Below are 27,034 nucleotides of genomic sequence, written 5' to 3' on the forward strand. Positions count from 1 at the left end.
AGAGCGTTGGTGTCATCGGACCATGCCCAAAAAGAAAACAATTCAAGGCATAAGACCAGAAGTAGCCGATGGTCTTCAGAAGGTTCTCGTCTTTTTCAAGAGGAGAAAGGGATAGAGATAGAGCATCGGCTATCCCGATGGATTCCCATAAAGGCTGATAGGCGTCCGCCATTCTGTTATACCAAACTACCCAACCTTCAGGAGGATTTGGCCAAGCGCGGAGGCTATCCGACCAAGACTCTAGATCTATGTCCTGGCTCACGAAGGGGATTCGATTGGCTTCGGACGAAATCGGATCTATGGGCTTCTCGTAAGAACGAGGCCCGAGGCAGAAAGAATTGGGGGACGAAGGGTGCGGTAAGAAGATATCAGAAGCCTGAAAAAACCCCAAGGAAACAAGATAGTCGAAGAAGGAATCATTTAACTACGCAGTAAATTTTATGGTTACTGCATTAAATTAATGGGGGTCGAAGTTTACCTTCAGACCAAAAATGGCGGAGGCGGTGCTCGAAGATTCCACCATCGAGAGCCTCAAATCGAGAACTTAGAGAATAGATCTAGGGTTGGCGGTGCAGGATCGAATGTGCGTCTCAAGGTTCAGAGGAGGATTTTGCGGCTAGGGTTTATGAGCAAAAGAAGCTCGGGAGTTAACCTGGATCCCAGAATCTCCAGAGATCTATTTTGGATTTGAGGTCCGGTAGAGGGTAAAACAAATTGGAAAGTTATTTCGGATCCGGATTGGTATATTGTAAGGCCGATGCGTTGCCATCGGCTCTTGAGCAGGTTGTTATGTGCAAGAAATTTACTGACGCAAAAGAGGATTTTATTCACAGCAAGGCAGCAAGTACAAAAGAGGAGCTCACTGCTCCTTGAAACAACCTAGTGGTGGTGCTACAGCCTACCACCAGTACACGCCAGTGGTCTTGCGGCGCTTGGTCGGCGGGGCAACGCTAGCACCACTATCATCGCTACTGCTGTTGCCGCTGTCGTCACTCCCGCTGCTGTTGCTGGTGAAGCCACCGTCATCTTCGACTTCTTCGGTGTCGTCGGAAGTTTCGTTTGATGACCTGCCAGAGAGGAAGTCACCTGCTGTCGGATCTTCTTCGGAGGAAAGGGAATCGACTCTTTCTTCCGATGTGGAGAAGTCTTCCCCCCAAGAAGCGTCATCTTTGTCATCTTCCTCCAGCTCGGTTCCAAGAAGGAGTGCGAGATCTTCATCATCCTCTGACTGAGATTGGAAGTCCCACTCCTCTGTATCCCAATGCAGGGGGGCACGGACTTCATAAGCGGCTATTGGATCGTACTCTGGAGTAGGCTCTCGGGAAGATTTAGACTCAAAAGAAATGACGGAGGAGGCAGAAGAAGAAGAAGCCATGGCAAAAGAAAGAAAGGAACGCAATTGTCAATGGCTATGAGGAAAATATGATTGGGGAAGATACCGGGGGTAAGTTTATAAAGGTAAATAGAGAGGTGAAGTGAATCGGCACCGTGACGGTTCCCTAGGAGACTGATACAGAGCAGTCACATCCGTTGGAAGTCGAAAGGGCGTGGCTATACGGGTCGGAAGCCGAAGGGTCGAGGCGATTTTAAAATGGTTGATTTCGGAATTACTATTGCCGAAACCAGGGGGGCATGTGTTATCGCCATATTCTGGACGGGCCAGAAGTGGGCCATGGAGCAGGATGGGCTTAGAAGATAATTATAATAAGCTTGTGAATCGGACCTTGTGCGGATGATTGGGGCCAGAAAGGCCGTGTAAATACAGATATAGGCCGTTAAGAGTCGTATCGTGTTTGGTTAGGGTTAGTTAAGAAGGACGAGTCTACGGACTATAAATATGTACTATGAATAAACAAGAAACAGAATCATTCATCAACAACTCTCGGCGCATCGCCTCCCCTGTTCTAGGGTTTTCATCGGGTAAGTGCCATGCGGCTCCGATCATGTTCTGCGTGATCGGGGTAGCATCACCCTTGCTCGTTTGCTTTATGTGTTGCTCGTTCTGAAGCCTTGTAGATGGCGAGTAGCACTAGTTATCTTAGCACGCATAAAGTAACGTTATCTTCTGTGTATCCCGATCATGCTTTGCTCGTTGCTCGCGTGTGATTAGTAATCATTGTGTTCGATCATGAATGTGATGGTTACATCTTGCTTCATCTTTATCAGTAGATCCAATCCGTTATGGCTAGTTTCTATTCATTAGAGATTTGGTTCAATATGTGCATGATTAGGCCTTGCAAACGAGTTGAAAGTTCCGGCAGTATGTTTAGTATCGGGTCGTAGCTCGAATAGAGGTTGCTCTAGGAATCGGCTCTTCAGCTGGTTTTAGGATCTCTGTTTAGGTTGTTTGTTCCGATGCTTTTGCGTATTCGTTAGGCTCAATTACATGTAGGATGTTCCGATCGTGCAGTGAGGGCTTAGTTATCGTGGATGGGGTTAGATTGATATTTATGAAGCAAGGTTTATTTTGTTGTTAAGCATATATGTATATTGCCTGTTCCAAAGATCCGATCCGGTATTGCCGCAATCGGCTCTTCATAGCCGATACCGGGGAAGAAGTGACGAGCTGATCACGGCTTAGACTGACCTTTACACGTGTCTGTGCGTACAGGAATTTGATACATGACACCTTCCTGATCACGTGTAGGATCAGGTGGCACGCCTAGCGACCTCAAGCCAGGGTGCGCGCCGGATTACTGGGTCGTTGACCGAGGGACCGGGGCCCACCAGCCGTCCCGGAAGCCTCTCGGCTCCTCGTGTTGCCTGTCACTGCCCGCCGGCGGGTTTTGACCGACAACACCAGTGCACCAACGGTTAGTTTTTGGGGCTTGGGTATTTATACCCCCTCAGCCCCCTCTTCACTTGCTGCTGATCAAACTCGAGACAATCATCCTTCAAGAGCATTTACTACTCCTCCCCAATCTCTCATTGACCTAATCCTTTAGTTGATTTGAGCTAGGGCTTGAGTGAGAGCAAGATTGAGGTGTGAGACTCAACCTTTTAAGTGAAAAGGCAGCCAAGTTTATCTCAAGAGCACTTGAGGCATCTTCATCCTTCGATTCATGTTTGTTACTCTTGAAGCTTGCTTCTAGATGGTTTGGTGTCGCCCGTAGAGCGTCCTCTCATGTGTGTGTGCCCCGGGAAGTTTGTATTACCCTATACTTTGTGGATTTTATAGTAAGTGACTCAATTCTCCTTTGTGGTTGATTGAGTGAGGTAAAGAGTTAGTGGAAGATCCGGCTCTTTGTGAGCTCCTCAACGGAGACGTAGCTTCCTTGTGGAAGTGAACTTCGGGAAAAAAATCTCTTGTGTCTTGTGGTTATTGCATTTATTTAGTTCTTATTTACCTAGAGTTTGTTTTGTGTTGATCTACGTACTTGAGTTGTTGTGCTTGCAAAGATCACCTGCAGAAGTCTCCTAGTATTATTGTGCAACTTTTGATTCAGCAAGGTTCTGCAGTTTCAAGTTTAATTTTGAATTTCGTATAAGAACTTTAGTTTTGTCAGAAGTTCCGGTCCAGTGTCAGAAGTTCCGACACATTTAATTCCTGTGAAGAATTTTTTAGTTTTTTCAGGTATGACTATTCACCCCTCTTTAGGCATCACCAAGATCCTTTCAAGTTCGTGATGGAGTATTCCACCATGAAGATGTCGTTGTTCCCGCCTGATGCGCCGTTGTTGCCTCCCGTGCCCCAGTCCCACTGGGCTTGCTTGTCGAACACCACGTCCCGTGTCACATGGATGCTCTTCGCGATGGGGTCGTAGGCGCGATACGCCTTTGTTCCGCGTTCGTACCCGATGAAGATCATCTTGCGGCCCCTGTCCTCCAGCTTCTTAAGGTGAGGCATTGTGTTCCGGACAGAGATGATACAAACAAACATCTTGAGATGATGCACGACTAGCCCGCCGACGACTAGTTCAGCTACTCACCTCGACTTGAAAACTAGTCGGAATCGACTTCGACTAGTCGAGCTTCATCAACAAATCATCACAGCTCCATCAACGAGCTCCACGGCTTCATCGACATTCGTCCACGAATCAAGCTAAGTGACTTATACCTTTTCCGACTTGTTCTTCATAGGATCAGCTACCTTTTTGGGTACGCCTCTCGACGGGCATGAAACCCTCGGGGGCTACACCATGATCGGCTACCTTTTTGGGTACGCCTCTTGACGGGTATGAAACCCTCAGGGGCTACACCATCATCGACTACTTATCTGTGTACGTCTCTCAACGGGCATGAATCCCTCCAGAGCTACACTTCGTCGACTACTTTTGCGCACTACGCATCCTCTTTGTCGCATGACGACTACTTTTTGCTCGTTGTCTCCTCTTAACGGTCGCTAATCTACTTGAGTAGCACATACCTTAATCCGTGAAATCTCGGCTCTTTTGTCACGCCTAACGCCTCTACACATACACAAGACAAAGATCTCATACACGCTATGAGCAACGGCTAAAACAGGACCAGGTGCTTAAACATAACAGGTGGACTGCTCGGGAGATTTAAATGGCCTAAAAAAGAGCTCGACACAGCAAACTTTACACCGAATAAATTTTGGTGTCTTCACATTATTACTGAGTACTACTCGGTATCTTCGCATTATGCTACATAATGTATGCATTGTCTTTTTTCAGATCAAGCTTCGGCAACAACCCTCCAGGCAGCACATCGTACCATCACAGTTCCGCTAGTTCACAGGCTCGGGGGCTGGACGATGCACACTACTCGACATGGCTCCTTCGGCTCTCCTGGCTCGTAGGCTCGGGGGTTGGACGCCGCAAAACTACTCGAAGACGATTCATATGAAGACTGAGAGTGCAGAAGAAACCCTAAGTCACCGCGCGGTTAAATAAACCAGCGGGAGGCTTAATTTCACTATGCAGAAGGCGAAGAGTTTTTCTCGGGATTTCAGAGTAACACCAATGCCACGATTCTTGGATCCTTTTTCCCAAACCTGGGAGATTTGGGTTCAAGGCTCGGGGGCTGCGGGATACGTGGCATCGACTACTTATTTTTTCGAATTTATTTGAAAAAGTAAGTAAAGAAGATTCAAGACTAATGCGACCCTCAGCTTGATTCTCCGATTCAACATAAGGCTCGGGGGCTACTCCATATGGAGTGTGATTTTTCAATCGCACACCATACCAAAGAAATAATTCGGGGCATGAGCACCTCATAGCTTCGATGCAGCCAAATAAGTACTTGAAGAAGAACTTCGAGATGGAGCTTCAGGAGAAGCCGAAGACTACTTCAAAATTACTAGAGAAGCCTGCAGTACTCAGCTACGAAGAGCTCGGGAGCTTGTCAGACCCGGAGCAACGGGACTGTGTACATAACGTAGTTTAAACAGGCTTAAGAGATAAAGCCCGTCTTATCTCTTATTTATCTCATTTATCTCTTATTTATCCCGTATGAGTAGGAGATAAAGCTAGTCGGTACAGAAGGAATCTACTCGAGTTGTATTCGGTTATGATTCCTTATCTAGTATTGGACTAGAATTCTTGTAACCCTGACCTCCTGGATATATAAGGGGGGGCAAGGACCCATTCAAAATGGATCATCAAGATCATTATACACCCAAGGCAATACAAATCACCACACAGGACGTAGGGTATTACGCACCTCACGGCCCGAACCTGTCTAAGTTTTGTGTTCCTTGCACCTTCGAGTTCCTAATCTCGGTGTCTACTCACCTAAACTTACCACCTTGGGCATACCCCTCGGTGGGCAGCCGGTAAAACACCGACACTTCTTACCATGCCACGCCTCGGACGGGGTCATCCCGTCCACGCTCTTCGTTGGGGACCTGTTCAGCACATACACCACCGTACTCATCGCCACGCCCAGAACCACCCAAGGAGCCATTTCGCCTTGAGCATGCTTCTTGCTGCAGCCTGTGGTGTTCAACCATGCCATTCTGTTGTGGGCTGTACAGCCGCACAATACTCAGCGAACTCGGTGGAGGTGAATTCACCGCCACGATCAGTGCGGAGCGCCCTTAGCTTGCACCCCGATTCGCCTTCCTCCCGTGCCTAGATCTCCTTTATGGCAGCCGCTGCACGATCCTTGGAAGGAATCGCGGCTACCCACATGTACCTGCTGAAGCCGTCCACCAGCAACAAGAAGTAGTTGTTGCCCCTCGGAGTCGTCGGCACAATGGGACCGCACAGGTCGCTGTGCACTAGGTCCAGCAGCTCCTGCGCATGGTACTATGCCTGCGCCGGGAAGGAGGTGCGTCTCTGCTTCCTAGCTTGGCGTGCCTCGACACCCGCTCCACCTGGCCGATCTCCGGCAAGCCCCAAACCAGCTCCTCCCGAGCTAGCTTCCGCAGCGCTGCCATGTTGACATGGCCGAGGTGCGCATGCCATCGCCAAGCTTCCTCGTCATCACATCTCGCCAGGCAAAATAATAGTGCCAACTTGATGTTAAGCACGTACAGCCGAGTCCCTGCGCGCATCACCTTTGCCAGCAGGCGGCCTCCAGGCTCCTTGATCTGCATTACCTCGGTGTTGATGTCAATCTTGTAACCGACCTCTTCGAGCTGCCCAATGGTCACGATGTTGGTCGTCAATCGGGGAATAAAATAGACCCCGGAAAACGACCGAGTCTCACCGGTCTTGCACACGAATGCGACTGTTCCCCGGCCCTTGATCTGCGCCACCGAGTCATCGCCAAAGCGCACCGTCCATAGCACCTCCTTGTTGAGATCTTAGAACGCCGCCCGACACCCAGACATGTGATTGGTGGCCCTGGTGTTGAGGTGGGCGAACACCTTCTCCTCCCTTAGCTGGATCTGCATGCCCACCCCCGTCGGCAGTAGGGCGGCGGCGCCGGCAAGGTGCTTGCCAACACAGGTGAGGCCTTCACGTGGAGTAGAGTGGCCTCATTATCTTCCTGTTCGACGTGGGCCCGCTCCTCCTCCTCCTCGTGCTTCTTCCGCCGAGTATCCCACTCCTCATTGAGGTGCTTCTCGTCATGCTGCAATGACATCAGTGGTTCATCGAACGTGTCCTCCCCCGCCTTCAATCGCCCTGTCAGATCCACGACAGAGAGAGTCAACACATCGAGCAGCGTTGTGATCGTGAGAATGATCTGCCTGAACTGCGACAACACGCTACGGACAATCTTCTCCATGATCTTGGCCTCCTCCACCACCTCGCCAAGTGTGGCGAGGGTTGCTGCCATGCCTTGCAAGTGCAGCACGTAGTCCACGACAGTCTCACCGTCGTTGAACGTTGCCAAGTCGAACTTACAGTGGCCGACTTCTTCACGCGTTCATCACCCACCCGCATCTTCGAGATCGCGTCCTTCCCCTCCTTCACCGTCTTCTTCTCGGCGATCGACGACACCATCTCCGGTGGCACCGCACTGCAGAGGGCGTTGAGCGCCATCATCTCCTTTTGCTGATCGGCACCGCCGACCTCGATGACGTACCAGAGCGCCCGCGCCTTCAACTTCACCTTCATCAGGAGCGCCCAATCAGAGTAATTGGTCTTGGTGAGAACGAGGTAGCTGCTCCCACCGCCCACCTCACGAATCACCCTTTGGATTATGACGTCGTTGTTGGAGGTGCCGTCGGCGGGCTTCTTCTTGTCACCCATCTCGCCTGGCTCGAAAATGGCTATGGTATCACTTGTCAGGAACTCGCCTAAAGAACGACGATGACCACGTCGCCGGCAAGCTCCTCTTGGCCAACACACAAACTCACGTGAAAAACAGAGGACACGACCTTGTTGGTGCTGTCAATTTGGCAGCTTTTCTTGACTCTATTGACTTGCTTAAATAGACAATTACAAGCACTACTAAAAAATTATTTGTAGCAACACCCTTTTTTCTAAGAACGGGTCAAAAGGTAACCCGCTCCTACAAATAAAGCGCGGTTACTGTAGCATCCGACCCGATCCTAGAAAAGTATTTTTAGGGGCGGGTGATCGCGTCACCTGCCCCTAGAAATGCCACTATTTTTATGGAGGGTGACGGCGTCACCTAGAAATGGTATTTTTAGGGGCAGTTGATGCCAGCACCCGCCTCTAGAAATGGTGAGGCGGCTGATGGCATCACCAGCCCCTCAAAATGCATTTTCAGGAGCGAGTTGATGGCATGACCCGCCTCTACAAATGGTTCCACGTAAAAAATTCACAACTTTTTCATATTATATCGGATGAAGTTGAACTTTATATCAAATTGTAGAGGTTGACGATATCTAAAACTTTATAGTTGATAACTTTTTTATTTAAAATTATTTAATAGTCCAAAATATTATTATAAGTTATCATATGGCTATGACTATACGGTATCTCTTACAGCTCAAATCATACTTTGATGTTTTCAAAATCTTAATCTTTATATACAGTGAAATATACTTGGTATATTTTTTTTATCTATAGTTCACAATAACTATAGTGTAGAAGTTTCAAATTTTTTATTTGTTTTGCTATACGTAAAGATTTAAATAAATTTTCGGAATAAAATAGAAAAATATTTTTAGGGGCGGGTGTAACTATGCAGTGTGGTGGAGAGGAGGGTACTCGCAAGGCTGGAGGTAAGCGGTTCGAACCTCGATTTATGCAAGTGTGCATATTTCATCAAAAAAATATACCTCGGTAGCACAGGGGTGGTGGCTGGTTGGTCGGGATATTTTTTTATTTTGCTGTTTTTAATTTTTTTAATTTTTTCCATATTCAGAATTGATTTGTAGAGGCAGGTCATGCTCTAGCCCGCCCCTCTAACCCACCTCTATAAATCGATTTCTAGGAACGGGTGACACCATGACCTGCTCTAGAAATTGATTTTCAGGGCAGACTCATTACCCGCTCCTATAAATATTTATTTTTAACTGTGAGAAATAAAGCCGTTTACCGCACCCGCCCCTAAAATACGATTTTACCCGTTCATAAAACTTTTTTTTAGTAGTGAAGGAAAGAATAAACATGGCCGACACTCACACGATCACAACATGACCATGCCTAAAATAGCCACTAACCATCTATAGCGAAAAGAAACTAATCTAGCACACAAGGATTATTCTCGACAGATACGAGTGGGCTAATCAATTTTTTGTTCTTCAGAATTCGACTCTCAATTACTAATCGGTTCTTCTCTCTCCCCTCCATGAGTCGGCTTCTCCAGTGGCGATGATTCGATTTGCGGCTACCACATCGGCTCATGCATCGGCCACTGGAGAAGTCCTCATTTTCTGATACGAAAGACAAGGTTGTTTCGAATTCGCATCATTGCCTATGTCAATGCTAATAATTGGCACTACACCAAAGCTTTCGACACGACGGTCCCCTTCTCTCGTGTCTTCCTGAGTTCACTAGGGTGTAGGGCTTGGTCTCTAGGAATGAAGGGTGACAAGAAGGAGGAGCCAATGGGATGTCTGATCAAAGTCGTGCTAATGTTTGTTGTATCTCCACCACACATGTCAAGTCGAGATCACCGACGATGATGTGTGTGTTGTTTGTTGTTGTACGAGTGAATCTATAGCTGCTCTAGTTATGATGAAACAAGGCCTACATATGGAACCCGCTAGTCAGTATTTAAAAGTAAGGGGATTGAGCTTCCAAGAGAAAGAACAAGGGATGAGTTGTTTCTCTTTTCATAATTCTTAAAATTAAATTCGCATTTTTAGTTGTTTCATGTGTTTTTATTATGGTAAATAATATAAATTTAGACATGACAGTTACAAAAATCTCAGTGTCAAGTTAAAAAAATTGTAATACTTAAGGTCTACTTATTTCTTATTTTCTAGACAGATTATATGATTCAGCTTATGTGTGCTAGATTATATAATCTAAACTATAATCTGAAATAAGCATATCTTGAGCAGCTTATGCGATTATGATAATCTAAATTATAATATGCAGTGCTTATTGTCCATATGAGATTATATAAAATATATTATATAATCTATATATAGAAATAATCTGAAACAGACAAGCCCTTTGTAAATTTTGATTGCAGAGGCTACACTTTTTCCCTCTATAAAAGCTGAGAGTTCCTGAGCACCGGTTAGACCTTCTTTGGCAAGGCTCCAGCTTTAGCGACTTTGAGAGGGTTTCTACTGCAGCCATGCCAAATAGGATGGAAGGAAACGAAGCCCCGAATTTCCCGCTGAGAGGAGCCGGGAGACGGAGGGAGAGCCAAAAGAACTGGCTCCTCGCGGCTCCTCCGCCTCGCGCACCATCTTTGCCCCTGCGGCCTCTTCACGCACTTCGTCTGCTCGCACACTCCGCCTCCTCGCGGCGCTTGACCTCCGTGTCCTCCCGCTGCTTCTCCTCGGCCAGGCTCACTCCGACACCGCTCCTTGGCGCAGCTCGAGACCGCGACGGAGGACATGGTGGCAGCGAGCACGGCCGGCTGCGGGAGGTCGAGCGGACAGAAGAAAAAAGAAAATGGAGAAAAGAAATAGAAAGAAGAGGGAAAAATAAAAAAATATAAAGATAATAAGGATATTTGATCATTTTAAACCACTGGAGAAACCGTTTTACCAGATAATTCAAGGCCAAATAATTGTTCCACCACATAAGCCGGAGGCCGTTTCACCCGCAAACAGGCCCTTAATTTCTCAAGTACTACAGCTCTGTAAATCCCATGTCACCAACCGGTCCTCGACACGCTGACACGCATGGCGACAGATGGTCTTCAGGGGGCTCCACCACGCCGACCGGCTGGACACTGACTGCTGCGATGGATGAAAGCTTGGACGCACGTACGGCGATGAAATGATGTGCCAGACTGCGCGGCGTACTGGCGTTGGAGAAAATTCATCAATGTACTTGTGAGACTAGTCGTTAGGATCTGACAGCGGCTTTTTATCCTGGTTCTCCGCTTCTTCCATATTGCATACGGAGAGCAATAATTTTTTCCTTTTTCCTGATGATGAGGTATTCCAGGAATTCAGTAGCCAACCACCCACTATCACTTCTAATTGGTATATGTTCATGCTTAGTTCCTCATTCGCGCTATCTCCCTGGACCCTGGCCTTAACCCTATTATTTGAAGATTATTTGGAGAGAGTGAGAGAAATATCCAAGGTGTAATTGGTCGCTAGTATAACTCCCCTCATGGTTGGGTGGAGGAGCTTGGCTTTTCCAAAGTCAGGTTCCACGGGTGCCGTTTGCAAAACCCGCACGGTTTTTAACTAGGCTCAACTAGAATTTTGATTGCATGGCTGCGAAAGATTGATATGTTTACTTGGCATGTGCATGTATACATTACCACTGCGTGACAAAGAAGAGTCAAGAACCGGCGAATCATGTCTAGTGATATCAAGAAATTACAATGTGCAGATAACAATTACTAGAGGCAGAATCCAATATTATAATTAAGGGATCCAAACAATCCATATTATTCCATATTATTATTAGCCGGAATTCATATTCTTATATCTATCATTATCCAGATTTACAAATTTGTAATCCCTATGAGATCCAAGCAAACCCTAATTTAGGATAAAAGAGTCAACTAATTATATAAGTAAAGGTTAATACAAATAAACGAGATACCATGAATTTAGATGGCTTAGTTGGTTAAATTTCTTATGATGGAATATACCGTGGAAGTTTGTGTCTTGTCGATCTCAAGATCTCCTAGTCTATCTCTTGAACACGTTTATTAGGGTAGAGTTTGCATGCATATGTTTATATGGATGAGTGCGTGTACATTGAGTATCTATATCTAAGGAGTATAATGTGTTTTAGGCAAAAAATGCTTAGAATTTGTTAGATGATATATATTTATCAAATATGAGGAAAAGTCTACTATGGTCCTAAGTCCTAACAGTTAATCTACAGTAAGAAACTTTTTTGGAGACACCTCATGTCCTCTTTAAACCACAGCAGTGTGTGAACAGATACAGTAAAATTAAATGAGATATAAAATATGAACAAAATGATAATTGGTCTTGAAAGGGGTTTAAAAGGAAACTTCAAAATCACACCGTTTTCAAGAATGACAACACTATTACGACAGATATGCAAAGTACCCCTGTCATTTTAAATCTCTGAGCCGGTACATCATCCAATGCGTGCATTTTACTGGGAGTACCGGAGGTACAGCAAACTCAAGTGTGACTTTTAGGCTGCTGTTGAGGTGTAAATGTACTACTCGCATTATATTTTTGTCCAATACAGGAGTTAAATTAAACCTCCTCGCTCTCCCTCATAAATAAAGCCGCCACCACCGCACACACTCACCAAGAAAGCAGCTTTAGATGGAGCGGCGAAGACTAGTCGTCTCCTCCCTCTCCTTCCTCTCAATCTCTAGCCTTGTAGATTTTCCGGAAGCCTCCCATCTGACATCCATGGTTGTTGGAGGGGATTTCTTCTCCTTTCAGGCTCCTCATCTTCAGGTGATCCCTCCCGCCTGGTAGACTCCTGATCTGAGATAATACATATCCTGGACCATTTCTTGATTCTTGGGTGGTGTTCTTTTCTTTCTGAATCCGGATGTATTCTTGCTTCTTTCTGGTTGCCTCGTATTCTCTGATTTTGTTCTAGTGTTCCTTTCCAGAGAAAAGAAATCTTGGATCTTGCTTTTGTGTTGTTTCCATCACATCATTCACCCCATGTAATATCATCTCCAGCAGGCTCCCAGAAGCCACAATCAATATGTACATGTAGATAGCTATAAATCTGAACCATGCGACTGGGATTTTGCCCATCTCGATTCAATCGTCTCTTGTGGATGGATTCGCGTCTTATAGCTTCTGCTTTGTGTTTGGTTGTGCAGGCGGCTACTTATTTGGGTTTGGTTAATTTGGTGCTGACCGGCGGTGACAACGAGAGAGAGCACGCCGGTGCGACCGTCACGGAGATGTGGCCCGTGGCGGCGTACTTGCGTGCTCCCTCCCGTTGTCACTGTCCCACACTACCATATACTTTCTCCTTCAGCCCCCTCAATTTGGCAGGGGAAACTACGGTTAATTACAGGTACTAAATGATACACCCGTCAGTAGTAGTAATGGCATTCTTCCATTATCTAAAAAAAATTGGTAGTAATGTCATTATGTTAAATTGACCTCACTAGATGTACAATGCTTATTAAAATGCTATCATCGTGTGTGCAAGGCTATGTGCTTTGATTTCTGGTTATATGCTTATTTTGTTCATCTATAGAAGGATTGGCTTGCTTGTAACGATTTAGTAGGTTCTTTCATTGTACACACTAGTTTTGGTGGATTATTGCTCAACTGATTTATGTCATGTACATTTTGTTTTAAGGTTCAGTCAGTGTCTGGAGTGTCATACTATATGTAGCCCATTTAGAGTTTCAGTTGCATTCCCTTGATGCTACACGGTGTTTCTTTCTTTCATAGTGGGAAGACAATTTTGTGCATTAGGCTATATATATGCACAGACAATCTGATAGTTGATTCCTCCGTATGTATGTTTCTTTAATAATAGATGTTTGTTTGTCTTTGATAAATGCCCGGACCACATGAAATTTAAGATTATGTCTGCACTTCAAATTACTGGTGCTGTCACATTCTATCACTAATTAGTTCTTTTTAGTGCACTGACCAGTATTTTTGCATTTGCTACTTCTACCATTCTTGATCAAAGTTTTCAATCTACAGTTTGTTTTGCTCCCTTGTATTGTATTGTCACAATAACTCTTGACAGAAAAAAAAAACACTTCTTCACTTATGATCATGACAATATTTTCTTAAAATGTATTCAGAGAGAATTTTGCTAACTCCATTTCCTTGTGGATCTGGACATAAACACATTGTTGCAAAAAAAATTCATTAATCAGTTAGTGATGCTAGGCAAATTGGGCGTCAACTAGACTGTAAGAGGCAACCAAGTTGAGCCTCAACTATACTATAGATGGTGGTCTGACTTGATGATGAAAATAATAGCTAGACAATGGTAGAGTTCATTGTGGCTTGGTTTAGTTATTGTGGCCAATGTTTTCAACCTGCTGGGTTTTAATTGGAGGATGGGGGATTGACTATCTAAACTACTCAGGCACTGCCTAGCGAACCAACCTAAAAGTAGTAAGTGACTAGGGAAGGGAAAATGGAAGGGCTTGTTCCAACCAACGGAAGAGGGTTGGAAGAAGGAGGGCACCCTTAACATTGTTGCAATGGTTCCTTAGAAATGTGGCTGTGAATGTTAACATGTGGCGGAAGGGAGACAAAGGATAGAGGCAGAATGAATAGCTTGTCCAAATTATGGAATTTTTTGTACATGAGTTGATGGAGAGAGTCAAATGGGAACCACCTTAAACTAGGATGCTGAGATCCAGAAACATTGCGCACTACATAAGCATCTAAAAAGCTGACCGCTTTACTATCTTCCCCTTGATTACCATGTTTATTAGTGAGAGTAATTGTTGATTTTGTCACTTTCTCCTACCAATCATGTGGTTGTTTCCTTTTATTAGTTTGTCTTACAATTACGCTGAATCGTGTCTATATTTAGGTGGTTTTCAAGTTCTTCCCTTTCTTTTTGTACTACTCTGCTATGATGCTATCCTGTGAGTTGAGTTATTACCACTTTCTATCATGGTTATAAATCTCTCCATCCTGTTCTCCTTTTGACATTAAGATCCATAGGCTTACCATCGTTATTGTGACCTTTCACTCTTTTCTGCACTCTCTTTATTTCACCCTTGCTTCCTATCCTATTGCTCCTGGCAAAAACAAGCTGAGGAGCATTTATTAGTAAAAGTCATGAGAGCACTAGATTAGTTTCGACTTTTCTGTTTTTATAATATTTTCAATAAAATGATATGGTCTCAGTTTGACCCTTATTTTGCATAGAAGCTTTCTCCCTCGTTCCACTTTTTGCATGTCTTAAACTTTTATTACTTTCCTGATATTTTGGTGAAGGTCTTTACTTATTTTTTGATATCTATCAAAATATTAGATCAAGGTGTGATAGTTGATAATTTGACATATGAGCAGTGGGTGTACATAAAAACTTCCAAAATGGAGAATGACACATTCCCACTATTTGCTTTAGGTGTATTCTGGATGACTTAATCCTACCATGCACCATAGCTTCATTATTATTGGCTAACCTTTTGTTCCATCTAATTTTAGCGTTGTTAATTGTGTATATTGACACAGTGCCATTGCTATTGCACTTTTTTACTCTAAAAAGCACAATGTTTACAATACTCCTATTAGTCTAGTGGGTTGTGGTAATGTTTGGATGTTTAATCTTGTAATTTTGTATTTTTTACTTTGTGGCCTAGAATTTCCATCCAGATAATGAATTTTCGTCCTGATTAAAATTTGGAATGTTTTGATTATTTGTTTTGCTTTTTGTGTTCGATCTTGTGCAATGCAGAGGCTTGTTTGGAGCCTTGGAGGGACTGGGGTCCAATAAGAAAAATAAAAATAGCATTGCAATGTCCGCTTCCAGAAAACCATCCTTATGCCAATCTATCTATTTAATTGCTACTTACTGATTTTTGGTATCTCCTTACTCCTAGAATTGGTATGAGCCGGGGGATGTATGTGCATCAAAGAAAATCTTATGCTAACTTTTAAGGAATGGTGTCATGTTACTCGATGATGTTAATATGTTATTACGCAAATGGTTCTAATCATCTTGCGTCCATGGGGGTTTACATACAACCAGGACAAAGTGGTTTATGATTGAATCTCAGACATTTGAGCTGTTCCTGAATGTCTGTTTACATTGAGGCCATTTTCTTGCTTCAGATGCTAGACTTATGTATTTTTGGTCAATACAAATAGAGGAAATTCCTTATTTGACACTACCAAAGTTGCGTATTCCTTTCTTTGGCCCTCAAAATTTTAATCTTCCCAATTTAACACTAGATCTAAATTTGGTTCCTAATTTGGCACTACCTCTAATTCTACAGTTCACGGTGTTAAGTAGAATGTGAAAAGACAAATTTACCCTTTTGAACTGTGCAGTGCCGCATGACCAATTTTTCACCGAGCCTTCTTTCACCCGGGGCCTGTTTAGATGCATCCAAATGTTATAATTTTTACACTCTCTCTCCATCACATCAATTTTGGGACACATGCATGGAGCAGTAAATGTATGTAAAAAAAAAAATAACTAATTGCACAGTTTAATTGTACATCACGAGACGAATCTTTTGAGCCTAATTAGTCCATGATTAGATAAAATTTGTCAAATACAAACGAAAACGCTACAGTGTCACTATTGCAACTTTGTAAGTTGCAATCTAAACGCACCCCCGTTCCCTTTCTCGTTTCATCTCGTGTCTCTCTCTGTCTCTCTCTCTCCCTACTCTCCACCAAACCCTAGTTTCGTCGGCGGCGGTGGCAGCACAGCCAGCGACTTGCCGCGGGGGGACAATGCTCTATTGAATGTATCTGATCATGCATCTATACGTGCAAGTTGGAGAAACATAGCGTGCAAGTTGGAGAAACATAGCGTGCAAACTGCTGACTGTTCATATCATTGGCTGAGAACGTTTGACCCTTGAAATTGTTCAGCAGTACAAGGAGCTGATCACGGTGCATGCACATGCGTACATGATTACCAGAATTATCCACAGATGAGTGGACTTCCATCATGTCAACATTGTTTCTTCAGCGGAGCAGTAGCAAAGAATGTCAACTCCTGCATGAGTGAGAAAAACAAATTAGCTGTACCTTTTCCCCCTCTGTGGCAGAGTTGTTGCTCGACGTTGGGATGGGAAGGACACGCCAGGACGGAGAGGCATTTGTTGTTGAATATGATCGCAGCACTGCTCTGTGTACCGTTCCTCTGACACTGACCAGTGTATGGTCTCTTGCTGCTCATCTGTACGTGGTGTACGTCAACATTCGGAGGATTAGGTATCTGATGCCAATTGTCAGAAGGCTGCACTTGTCTCCTTGTTGCTTGTCGTGGACGATAATATTTTGCCATAATGGAAATAACCTTGAGACCAAAACAGTATTCCCCCCCCCAAAAAAAGCATGAACAAAAACAAGAAGAAAACAAGGGCAATCATCCATGATCACAAGCACTATATGCGTCCTAATTTATATAAACCTAATCCCGGGAGGCTCTATCTAACACCCCATCGCGATCTGTGCTCGGAGCAGCGGCGAGCGAGGCCATGGCGAGCTCGAACTGCTCGAGGGTGGTGAGGTTGGAGAGGGGGAGCAGGTCCCTGGCCCCCTCCAGCCCCCTGAGGCTGGACAAGTTGGTGGACCCATCCAGGCCAATGTGTGCCACGTGCTGCACGTCCGTGGGGAACCCGATCTCGATGCCCACATCCATGTCGTCCTCAATCTCATCATCGTCGTCCTTGTATATCTCGAAGATTTGGGAGAGGCTCTTGAAGCTCTTGATGAGCTTCCTGATCCCCGCCAGGAAATCCCGCTCCCGCTTCGCTGCCTGCCGCTGCTGCTCCTCCTGATTGGCGTTCACCACATCCCCAATTGCCACTTCCTCACCTGTCAAGAAGTAAAAGGGTGAAGCCAATATATAGCATTAGAAAGATATAAAGATAATTTATTAACTATTACATAAGTGATAAACATTCCTCGCTATATGCTGGCCCACCTGTCAAATACCCAGTGTTACAAAAGTTTTGCAACTCAAAGTTTTGTCCACAAGGAGATATGATCTTTTTCTTAACCATATACTCCCTCCAGTCATGAAGCCATGACGTCAAGATAAGATTATTAGTGCAAATTGAACTAATCATCTTGCCCTAACTTCATGTTTTCAAGGCTGGAGAGAGTAGGAATTAGGAATCCCATCAAAAAAAAATTAGGAAGATACGATGCAGGATTCATGATCCACAGTTCTATACATGTGCAAGACGAGCACGAACTTACTTGGAACTGCTGGAGCATGATGGCTTGTTGCAGCTTGTGTTCCCGGCTCCTTTAGCTGCTGGTGCTCACTGACCGGCGTCATGCTTGCAGCTGATGGCGAGGCAGGGTGCAAGTGTTGCGACTGTTGTGAAGTAGTAGTGCCTGAGTTTGGTCGCTCACAGTGTTATGTAGTGTGTGAGAGAGGACGCGAAAGGGGGAGGTGTGGAGTGCAAGGGAAGGCAGTCAAAGAATGGAGGTGGTTATGGTGGTTATACGGATGGATGGATGGAGGTAGCTGCGGCCATCAGTTGGTTGGTTATCACGGCCGGCTGCCCTGCCCCTTGCCGTCCCCGCAAGTCTCTCTGCTCGCCGCCCAGTACGCGTGAACACCTGTAGCGTCGAGCTGTGTGATCTCTGGTTCACTGTTCACATCACAAAACTTTAACCAAACACTGTGCCAGCACATCAGGCCTTTGAAGAGCTTGGAATTCATTTTGGTCTCAGCACAATTTCAGAAAGAAAAAAAAAAACTTGTCGAAAAGGATGCTGAAGGTACGATGTACAACTAGATTGCCACTAGAATCTGGGGGCAGATCCACTTTCCCAAGGATGCATCACATTCACACATCGGAATTCGCGCGCGCCATGGATGTTTGTGTCCCCGTGTGGGCCACTGACCTTCAAAAGATTAATTCTTCCTTCAACGGTTAGGTCTTTTTTTCTGAAAATAATCAACGGTTAGGTCGACCCATGTGATTTCATCTATCTAGATTTCAGTCGACCCATGTGATTTCATCTATCTAGATTTCAGGTGGCACACCAGGCAAAGAGGAGGCTATGATTTTGTTTCCAGGAAAAATAGTCACAAATTAACACTCGATTGCCTTGGCAGTTAAGCTAAGCCTTTGTACGCCACATAGCTCATCAAGATATGGCATGATCAGTCACTATTCATTACCTGTAATTTACTTATCGCTAAGAATGAGAACAAATGTTTGACTATGAAGCCACAGAGTGGCACCATTATATTTGCGCAACCCAATGAAATGTTTCAATCAAGCACCTCTTGGTTAGTGTTTTGTTCGTGGGATTGGCTTGGTATTTATAGAGTCTACACTTCGTTTACACCAAATGCAAGGAAGCAAAGCAAATGGTCCTTGCAAAATTAGGTCATGCCAAAATAAAAAATTTGGTAAAAGTAGTGATTGATTCGTGGGCATTGGGCAAGCCCGGCCATTTTGACCGCTTGCATTTGACCTCGCTCTCCTATAGAAATTTTTTGACCCTGCTACCATTTTCTACAGCATGACTTAGCTTGGATTGCAAAAGTACATTCTGGGACCTGCTACTGGCAGCAGCAAAGCAAAACGGAAGCTTAGGAACCAGGACAAAATACTCATGACAACATGGGGGCGAATGCAACCCCAAGACAGAAGAATATAGCGCGTCCTGGGATGCCAATGACATCACCTAGGCAAAATCATAACAGGTCCATATAACCAAACCGACAGCATGCTTGATCAAGATATCCAGTACAAAACCTGACTTGGATGCCTTAACTTCACGATAAGCTCAACTGCTCCAGAAACTCCAGCCTGCCGACCTGTGGCCTGCCTTTGGAACCGCAGAAGCAACAACTAAAGTTTTGGCCAATGAGGCACCAAATTAAGTCCATGATTTTAACACCTTCCAGTTTCAAAGAAACAAAGCTAAAAAAATAAAATGCAATGCTTGAGACAGACAAAAGAACATAGAGCAGCTTTTTCTTGAAGAACTTGGAACATATAGTATAAGTTATATTTTAGATACAACCAACAAAAAATCAGCCATGCTCTCATCGCGGCAGCTTCTAGGTACGGAGTGAAGGCAGCATGGCAGAGCGCATTGTCATTCTGTAAGGACTGTACATGAATTGGAACCTGTGACTCAAGGGACGCTGGAATAATTTGAGTTACTTCATCATCATTTCAAGCGGCGTCCAGCAAGGGAGGTTACACTATGTTTCGTTCAGCAGGACGTCAAACAATTCAAGGTTACCATCCAGGTGGAAGTTGATAGTACCTTTCCATCACAACGGAGGGTAGAAGTAGGATGAAACAGAAAACCCCAAGAAGAGAACACCTCCAATTGTCGCTACTGTACGTTGCGAAATCTTTGATGCCAACATGCTCCCTCCTATCACTGCGAGAGATGTGCACACTGTGTGCCCTAATGATGCTCCAACTGCAACTCCAATAGCATTCTTGTGGGTTGCGAGCTGCATGGTGATAACATAGGAAGCAACAGATAGTAAGAATGAGTTTTCAGCTTAATAACATGAAATTTTCTAAAATATCACAACCCTCAATGGAAAATGAAATGCATGGAAGCATCAACAAAATAGAAGGTTAGATACATCAACGAATTTCTGCAAGTTGAGCAGTATCCTACCGCGATTGTTGCTATTTGGCTTCGATCGCCCCATTCGGCTAAAAAGGTTAAGATGAAAGCCTGCAACCAGAACAAAAAGTTTCAAAGGTGTCTCTAATGAGCAGCATATTACAGTAAGCAATGCACAATAGTTGATTAACAAAAAAAACACAACAGAAATATTGCCACCGTATAATAATTTGCTAAAAGAGGAGCACAAACCACATGTGTACCACTTACTTAACACAGAAAAGATCTCAAAAGGCGAAAATTGTTGCAAATAAAAGGTGTCAAATGCAAAAACTCTTCGTCTGCAGATGTAAGACAAGCATTTGACATGCTTTCATAAGGTAACAACTAACCTCCAAAAAGATTGGTGTACAAAATCTTGCAAAGAACCTACGAACGGTTGATTTTCCTTGACCTGACTCAAGCTTCTCTTCCACCTGCTCACACATGCATGTACATCATTAGTTCATAAATAAAAATACATCAAAAGATATGTAGTCCGTTTAAAAGCATGTGTTTCAGTTTAAGAGGATGCATAACGATATATTTTTCCAATCGTGCAATTTAATTGACCTGTTTTATTACCCTGCTTTTCATCAATAACTTCCAATAGTTCAGTTCATGCACCCACATATCAGAATTCATACATTTGACAGTTTTTTTATGGAGTGCATGTATCGTGCTCTTTCTATAGCCTAAGGACTGACAGCAAAGAAACTGTTCCAGACTATCCTAACACTTGTATTGGTACTTTTTAGTGATCTAGTGCACTCATTATATTTGAAGTCTAAGAGGATATTGATATAGGATGACAAAAATGTACAAAACAACAAGTAAAAGAGCAAGGAGGCAGCAGACTTGCATATAATACAACAAAAGATGCAGCAATGAGCTGCACTATGCATATGTAAAGGTCACATTGGGAAAAGAGCACATACTTCTTCGATTTCCTTCTTCTGAGATCCCTTTGGGTCAGACTTCCAAGCAATATACAACAACCGTAGTCCAAAGAACAAGTACAAAACTGGCAGGCAAACAAAAGAGAGATCATGAGCAACAGTATCAGTATGCTAAATTCCATATGCAAATATAGCCGCAAGGGGTGAAATCAGCCTATCCTGATGTCATGGCAGTAGAATTGGCTCTAAGCCTGGGCCCATTAGCACAATAAGACGGCAAAAAGAGGCGCCTGACCCCCGTGCCTATGCCTAGATATGCGCATTGCATTACTCAAGTTGCAGTGTTTCAGGCCAAATTAATAATGGTTGAGTTAATTGTTGACATCTATGAGTACTGTGCATTGATACCTTTTCAGTTCAGATAAACAGATCACCCTCAAAAAAGTTCAGATAAACAGATCAGCATCTTGGCACAGGTGGACAGGTGTGCAGGGCAAGGATAGCCTGGTACATGTCCTAGTGGAATGAATCGATTTATCTTGGCAGTAATATTAAATTGAGTTGTCCAAGTTCTCGCAATTACATGGGATATTTACATGACGACAAAATCAATAATATATAGTATCTTATTGTATACTTCGTTTTATTAGATTTGCTTTATAGAAAAAAAGACTACTGCAAAATCTCCAGCATGATAACCGCAGATTTGTGATAAGCATGATTATACCGCTGAAACAAACACCTCAAAACTCAAGACAAAAATATGAGCACCTGTAGCAGCACTATTTGTGTGCTTCCTTGATATCAAGTTGGGCACTATTCTACCGAGTCCAGTTGACAATACCTTGAAGGAAGAAAAGAAAATATATTAGCAGCTAGAGAACCCTTTGTGGCATTGGCTCAGACTAATGAAAACTAAGCAACTGGCATGCAGTAATTGAATTCGAGTACAAAAACCACAGGTAAATGGACCATAAAAACATAATGACACTCTAAAAAACATGGACTATGCACACCACAAACTGGAAAAATAAGCATCATGTGAATTGATATCTAAACCTAAAAATCGTAATTTACCAAAGAACATACCACAAATATATGTTATGTAACTAGATACACATAAGCAGCATTGGAAATTTATCCCCTTTTTCATTTATTGCTAAGTTGTACAAGATTTTTTCCGGTTGAATCCATTGCGTAAAATGTAAGCCTCTGAATTATTAGACAAGGATCAATGAACAGCTCACCGTCATCACGTAAAGTGCAGAGAGTGCACCGGACAGAACAATCGACTTGGGGTGCCGCATCGCCATCAGCGCAGCAATGATAAATGTTTCATCTCCAATCTATATCACCACAGAAGAAAAATGGGTACACATTGTTAATCCTGTGCCCTGGCATCACCAGAAACAGCACAGCCAAACTGTCAATGCAGGACGGCAGCTGCACTGAGACCATTTGCCAACGGGAAACCTCCTAGCTCAGACCACTAAGCACTACCTCGCTGACTAGGATCATGGAGAGGCTGGCGAAGAGCGCGTCGAACAGCCCCGGGCCGACCTCGTCGAGCGCCACCCCATGGTCGCCCTCCGCCACCGCGTCCTTCTTCAGGCCGTGCAAGAACCCCTACCAAACCGCAGACAGCAACCATCAGCCACCAAAAAGAATGAAGAATTTGGCACCAAAAAGAATGAAGAATTTGGCACCGAAACGGCGAAAAGCGAAGTAATCTGTATTCCTCACCCCGGCGCGACGGCCCAGCGAGATCCCCGACGCGTCGTCCTCGGCGGCCGCCGCCTGCACGATACGCGGAAGAGATTTTCTCAACAAGCCGGATCCCAACGAACAAAACCTCCGCTCAAAGGAGAGATTCGAGCTTTGCCGGGCCAGGCCCTTACCACGGAAGCGGCGAGCGCGAGGAGGGCGACGACGGCGAGGAGGAGCAGGGGAGCTCTAGGGTTCGGATCCATCCCGGGGCTGGATCTCGCGAACCCTAGTCCTGGGAACGCTCTCAGATTTGGGAGGGCGGCGAGACAGGATGGCAGAATCCTTCCTCGAATTGCTCGTCGCTCCTCCTGTTTCTTCAGATTTAAAACGCCGTGGGAGGGGGGGTTTGACGAACGGCAGATTTGGTCGACTGCTGAGGGAGGACGAAAAGGTACCAAAGAAGTTTCACCCTTTTTGCTCGAGCGTTTTTTAGTTTTTTCTCGTGCTGACTGCTGATGAGTGTGTTTTGGCCAAACTTGGGATTTAGGATTTTAAAAAAATTTCTGGCAATGTAACACTAGAGCACGTGACGTAATTAATAATTAATCGTTACGGCATGTTGTTAGTGCTATCCGCAGACTGCACCATCAGTCTATCACGGTCACGAAAATATTAGGACATGGAGAAAAACGTCCAGATATTCTCGTGCAATTTCAACTTTATCCGGATACAACCTTACTACGTGATTGTATAATAGAAAAACAAATCGATTACATTGTGTCATAAGATAGTATATTTCTAAGTATAGTCACCGAAGAAATACAAATAAAATAGAAATGATCATATATATACTATTTGGTATGGAGTTGATCATAGGTAAACCTAGAATCAGACCGCATCATTCAAACACACGCAAGATTATTCATGCTCTTCCTACATATGATGGTCTTCTGAGCAAGGATAGCAAAAATTCTTCTAGAGACAATGATGCATCCTGAGTGGGGCAAAGATGAAGCAAAATTTTCCCCCACGAAGATAAAAGGGCAGTGCTAATTAGGTCATGGTGGTGGTAGTGCTTCCTCCAGAGAGGGGTACACTAGAATTGGATTGAGGTGATAACTTCGATCCATACATAAATATATGCAGAAGTTACCATAAAGCCCATGGATACATAGGCATAGCCTACTAATCATCATTAGTTGGTCTAAAGACTAAAGCACATCATCTTCCAAGAACCATCACTATTGAGTTACCAAGGGAACTCATTCCTAATAAACGACACACCATGGTCATCCAATTCGCGTTGTAGGATGGCCCTCCTTGCAACTCACTTGTGGTTTGCCGCTGTCTAAGGCTTCTCCACCCCCATGCCTTGAGTCTTGAGAGGTTATTTCTTTTAGCTTCCCCAAATCAAACTTAGTGCTAAATTGTTGTGAAATGATTTTTGTTCATACTTGTTTGTAGATTATGCTATGCTTTAGAGCTTGGAGGCTAGATCTGTAATTCTATACCTCTTGGGTTTCTTCTTCTTTGATTCTAGAGAGGAGAGGTCGGTCCACTACCTCTTGACGATTTAGCTTTTTGCATTGCTTTTGTTGATTGAAGAGTTACACACCAAGTCTCATTATGGACTGGCGTCTAGGAACAGGAGTACAGGACCAGTGGGACTTAGAAGTTCACAACACATGTACTGAATTGAGGCCCAAATCAAGATACTCAATGCATGCTTGTAGATTTTCTATGGTATACATTGGTGACATAATTTCTTAAGCTAGTGTTTCCCTTCACTCCCTCAACTTGGTGTAGATACACATTTCAACTATATGATACATGGGTCATATAAACATATCTTTTGTCAATATTTTTTTTGCACACGCATAGTCTAACATATAGTTATATTAGTATGGACATGAACCAAGCACATAGTCCCATAGTTTTCTTTTTTTTTTCAAAAAAAAATGAGAACATAGGCCCGGATAGGCAAAGATAATAAAAACACTATGGCTGGATTTAAACATGCCACACCGCCAAGAATAGAGTTCTTCAGCATAAGTAAGTTACCTCTTATGCCCGAAGAAAAAGGAGCCACGGGAGTGACTCTGCGTTTTAACCATATCAGCTTTTTTTGAGCAATTAACCATATCAGTTGCCGACACGTGTCCTGCTGTGGGCCTATATTTTTTAACCATCTTCAGCCTACTCTAGCGTTGCAACCTATCTTGGCCCATCGGATGATTGTGTTGCTGGGCTTGGGCCGTCGTGTGCGTCATCAGTGTCTCGCCAACGTTTCGGCCATCCTTCTTCTCGCGGAAGAAGACCGAAAACCCCAGGCGAGCACGGAGCACCTATTCCGTCGTGCCGTTCAGCCGTTCCCCTTCCGCGCCGACTCCGACAGGTTGCCGCCGCACTCTCGCGCCTCCCCTCTCGTCGCTAGCGCCGTTCCTCGCTCAGAACTCTCTCATTGCCTGCTGTTCTCGATTTGACCAACAACAGTGAGGTGACAGAAACCCCAACCTTCATGGCTCTACCGGCAGCAAGACGAGACGGATGGCACTGAAGCCAGCGATGGTGGGTGAGCGCCCCCTGGATCTGATCTGATTTATATTTAGTAATCTTTTTTCCATAATTGCACAGCCCCTCTCCAATTTCAGCGTTAGATTGCTAGAATAGCATTCGTCAATAAATTTTGAGCTCTACCGCTCTTCATGCTAGATAATTACAGTGTTATGTTAGTTCCATAAGTTGTAATGATTTTGTTTTTCTATTTGACTACTTTTCTCATGAAATCGTCCACAAATTAATCAAATTAATTTGTTCGGATCCGTCTCTGAATCCTCACCAGCGCAACCTGTATTTGCCAGAACAGAGGATCTGCATTATTAATGACATGTTATCTAAGGTGACCTGATAGTTCCTTAGTGCTGAATAGATTAGTAGTTTAGTACAACATGCTTTTTTTAACTTCGTTGCCTTGCAAACATAGATTATTATCGCAAGAGTTGGCTAAATGCTGTACATCTTCTCTTTCTACCTTTTCAGCCTCTACCTAAATTGTATATTTATTCTGTCAAAAAATAAATAAATTGTTATATCCCTATAGTATAGATAGGAATGAATATTTTTTCTATTTGTACAATGCCATATGTTTCTGCTTATAAAAATAGATTAAGCCTTTCTTTGGACATTATCTCTTGACAATTTAATCTAACAGAACCATGTTTTAGCATCTGCTTCAAATTCATTTTCCGTTTGGCATTGAAGGGTGCTGAATAATACCATGGACAAAATTAGAGCCGTAGATGATTTATTCAAGAAACTATAACATGCTGATAAAAGTGCAATCACCTTTCATGCATATAAACAGATACATTTCCTACCCAGAGAACCTTGGTTTCAGTTGGTATTTCTACAAAAAGAAGAAACCATCTTACTTGATCTATACTTCAGATACACTAGACAATGTAGTACCTTGCTGTGTTTTTTATGCTGCAGCAAGAACGAGATAGACGTATATGCTAAACTTATTTACAAATTATTCTAAACTTGCAGATGCAAACTAATTATGTCAGGTAAGTGTCTTTAGCTTGAGTTTGTGTTATTGTCCTAACAGATTTACTCTATCTCATTTGTCCAAAATCATATCAAACAATGGATATCAGACCTAGACATGGGTTCCCTCAACCTTGAGTTATTTAGGTTGCCAACTTGCAAACCTCAGCTATATCAGTGCCACTCAGTTCAATGATATATTATTGTTACACCATGGAGGCACTGTCTTACCTTTCCATTAAAGTCTTATCTCAAATATCATTAGATTTTAACAGGAATTCAGTCTGATTGAAGGCAGGCGTCACTTGCACCATACGGTTGTGGTACTATATCCAAAGAACTGCAGGCATCATCTGCGCCAAACAATGTGGTACTATGTGTTGTATATGTACACTAATGTGACAGGTACTGTCACCAAATATCATTAGATTTTTATCAGGATTCAGTCTGATTTACTCAGCTACTTAGTTATGGTGAATCTGATACTTGCGATCTATTCAGGTTGCTTTCTCAATGCGTGAGCTTATTCCCTTTTCACTTTTGTGGATATTTTAGGCTGATACAGTTGAACTAGGTTGCATGCTAATTCATAGCATGTATAAATAGTTCCAGAAATAGATGAGTTAATGACAGGTAAATAAACATTGGGTCCAACGAGTTCTGTAGCAGCGCTCAACACGCAGAATTCCTT

General features: G+C 43.7%; 3 protein-coding genes and 1 long non-coding RNA gene across 4 annotated transcripts; 2 read left to right on the forward strand and 2 right to left on the reverse strand.

Annotated features, from left to right (window-relative positions):
- Window positions 1-12,059: 12,059 nt before the first annotated feature.
- On the forward strand, window positions 12,060-15,731 carry LOC112903306. The gene is made up of 3 exons (XM_025972546.1): window positions 12,060-12,355; window positions 12,736-12,935; window positions 15,306-15,731. Exons 1-3 carry the CDS (start codon window positions 12,218-12,220, stop codon window positions 15,424-15,426), a joined length of 459 nt encoding a protein of 152 aa, XP_025828331.1. The 5' UTR covers window positions 12,060-12,217; the 3' UTR covers window positions 15,427-15,731.
- A 657-nt stretch (window positions 15,732-16,388) lies between these two features.
- LOC112903305 (CRIB domain-containing protein RIC4-like) lies at window positions 16,389-18,321 on the reverse strand. Its single transcript, XM_025972545.1, has 2 exons — window positions 17,792-18,321; window positions 16,389-17,404 (listed from the first exon to the last, which is right to left on the reverse strand). The coding sequence occupies exons 1-2, from the start codon at window positions 17,871-17,873 to the stop codon at window positions 16,998-17,000; spliced, it is 489 nt and encodes a 162-aa protein (XP_025828330.1). The 5' UTR covers window positions 17,874-18,321; the 3' UTR covers window positions 16,389-16,997.
- Window positions 18,322-19,501: 1,180 nt separating this feature from the next.
- Window positions 19,502-23,267, reverse strand: LOC112872450 (GDT1-like protein 3). Its single transcript, XM_025935529.1, has 9 exons — window positions 22,986-23,267; window positions 22,831-22,884; window positions 22,588-22,713; window positions 22,335-22,433; window positions 21,859-21,931; window positions 21,127-21,212; window positions 20,542-20,625; window positions 20,201-20,260; window positions 19,502-20,027 (listed from the first exon to the last, which is right to left on the reverse strand). Exons 1-9 carry the CDS (start codon window positions 23,055-23,057, stop codon window positions 19,839-19,841), a joined length of 843 nt encoding a protein of 280 aa, XP_025791314.1. The 5' UTR covers window positions 23,058-23,267; the 3' UTR covers window positions 19,502-19,838.
- Window positions 23,268-25,135: 1,868 nt separating this feature from the next.
- LOC112903072 lies at window positions 25,136-26,779 on the forward strand. Its single transcript, XR_003230720.1, has 2 exons — window positions 25,136-25,362; window positions 26,619-26,779. It is a non-coding gene; the product is annotated as an uncharacterized LOC112903072 (long non-coding RNA).
- The last annotated feature ends 255 nt before the right edge of the window (window positions 26,780-27,034 follow it).

Source organism: Panicum hallii, chromosome 8 (assembly GCF_002211085.1).
Source record: "Panicum hallii strain FIL2 chromosome 8, PHallii_v3.1, whole genome shotgun sequence".
Taxonomy (NCBI): Eukaryota; Viridiplantae; Streptophyta; class Magnoliopsida; order Poales; family Poaceae; genus Panicum; species Panicum hallii.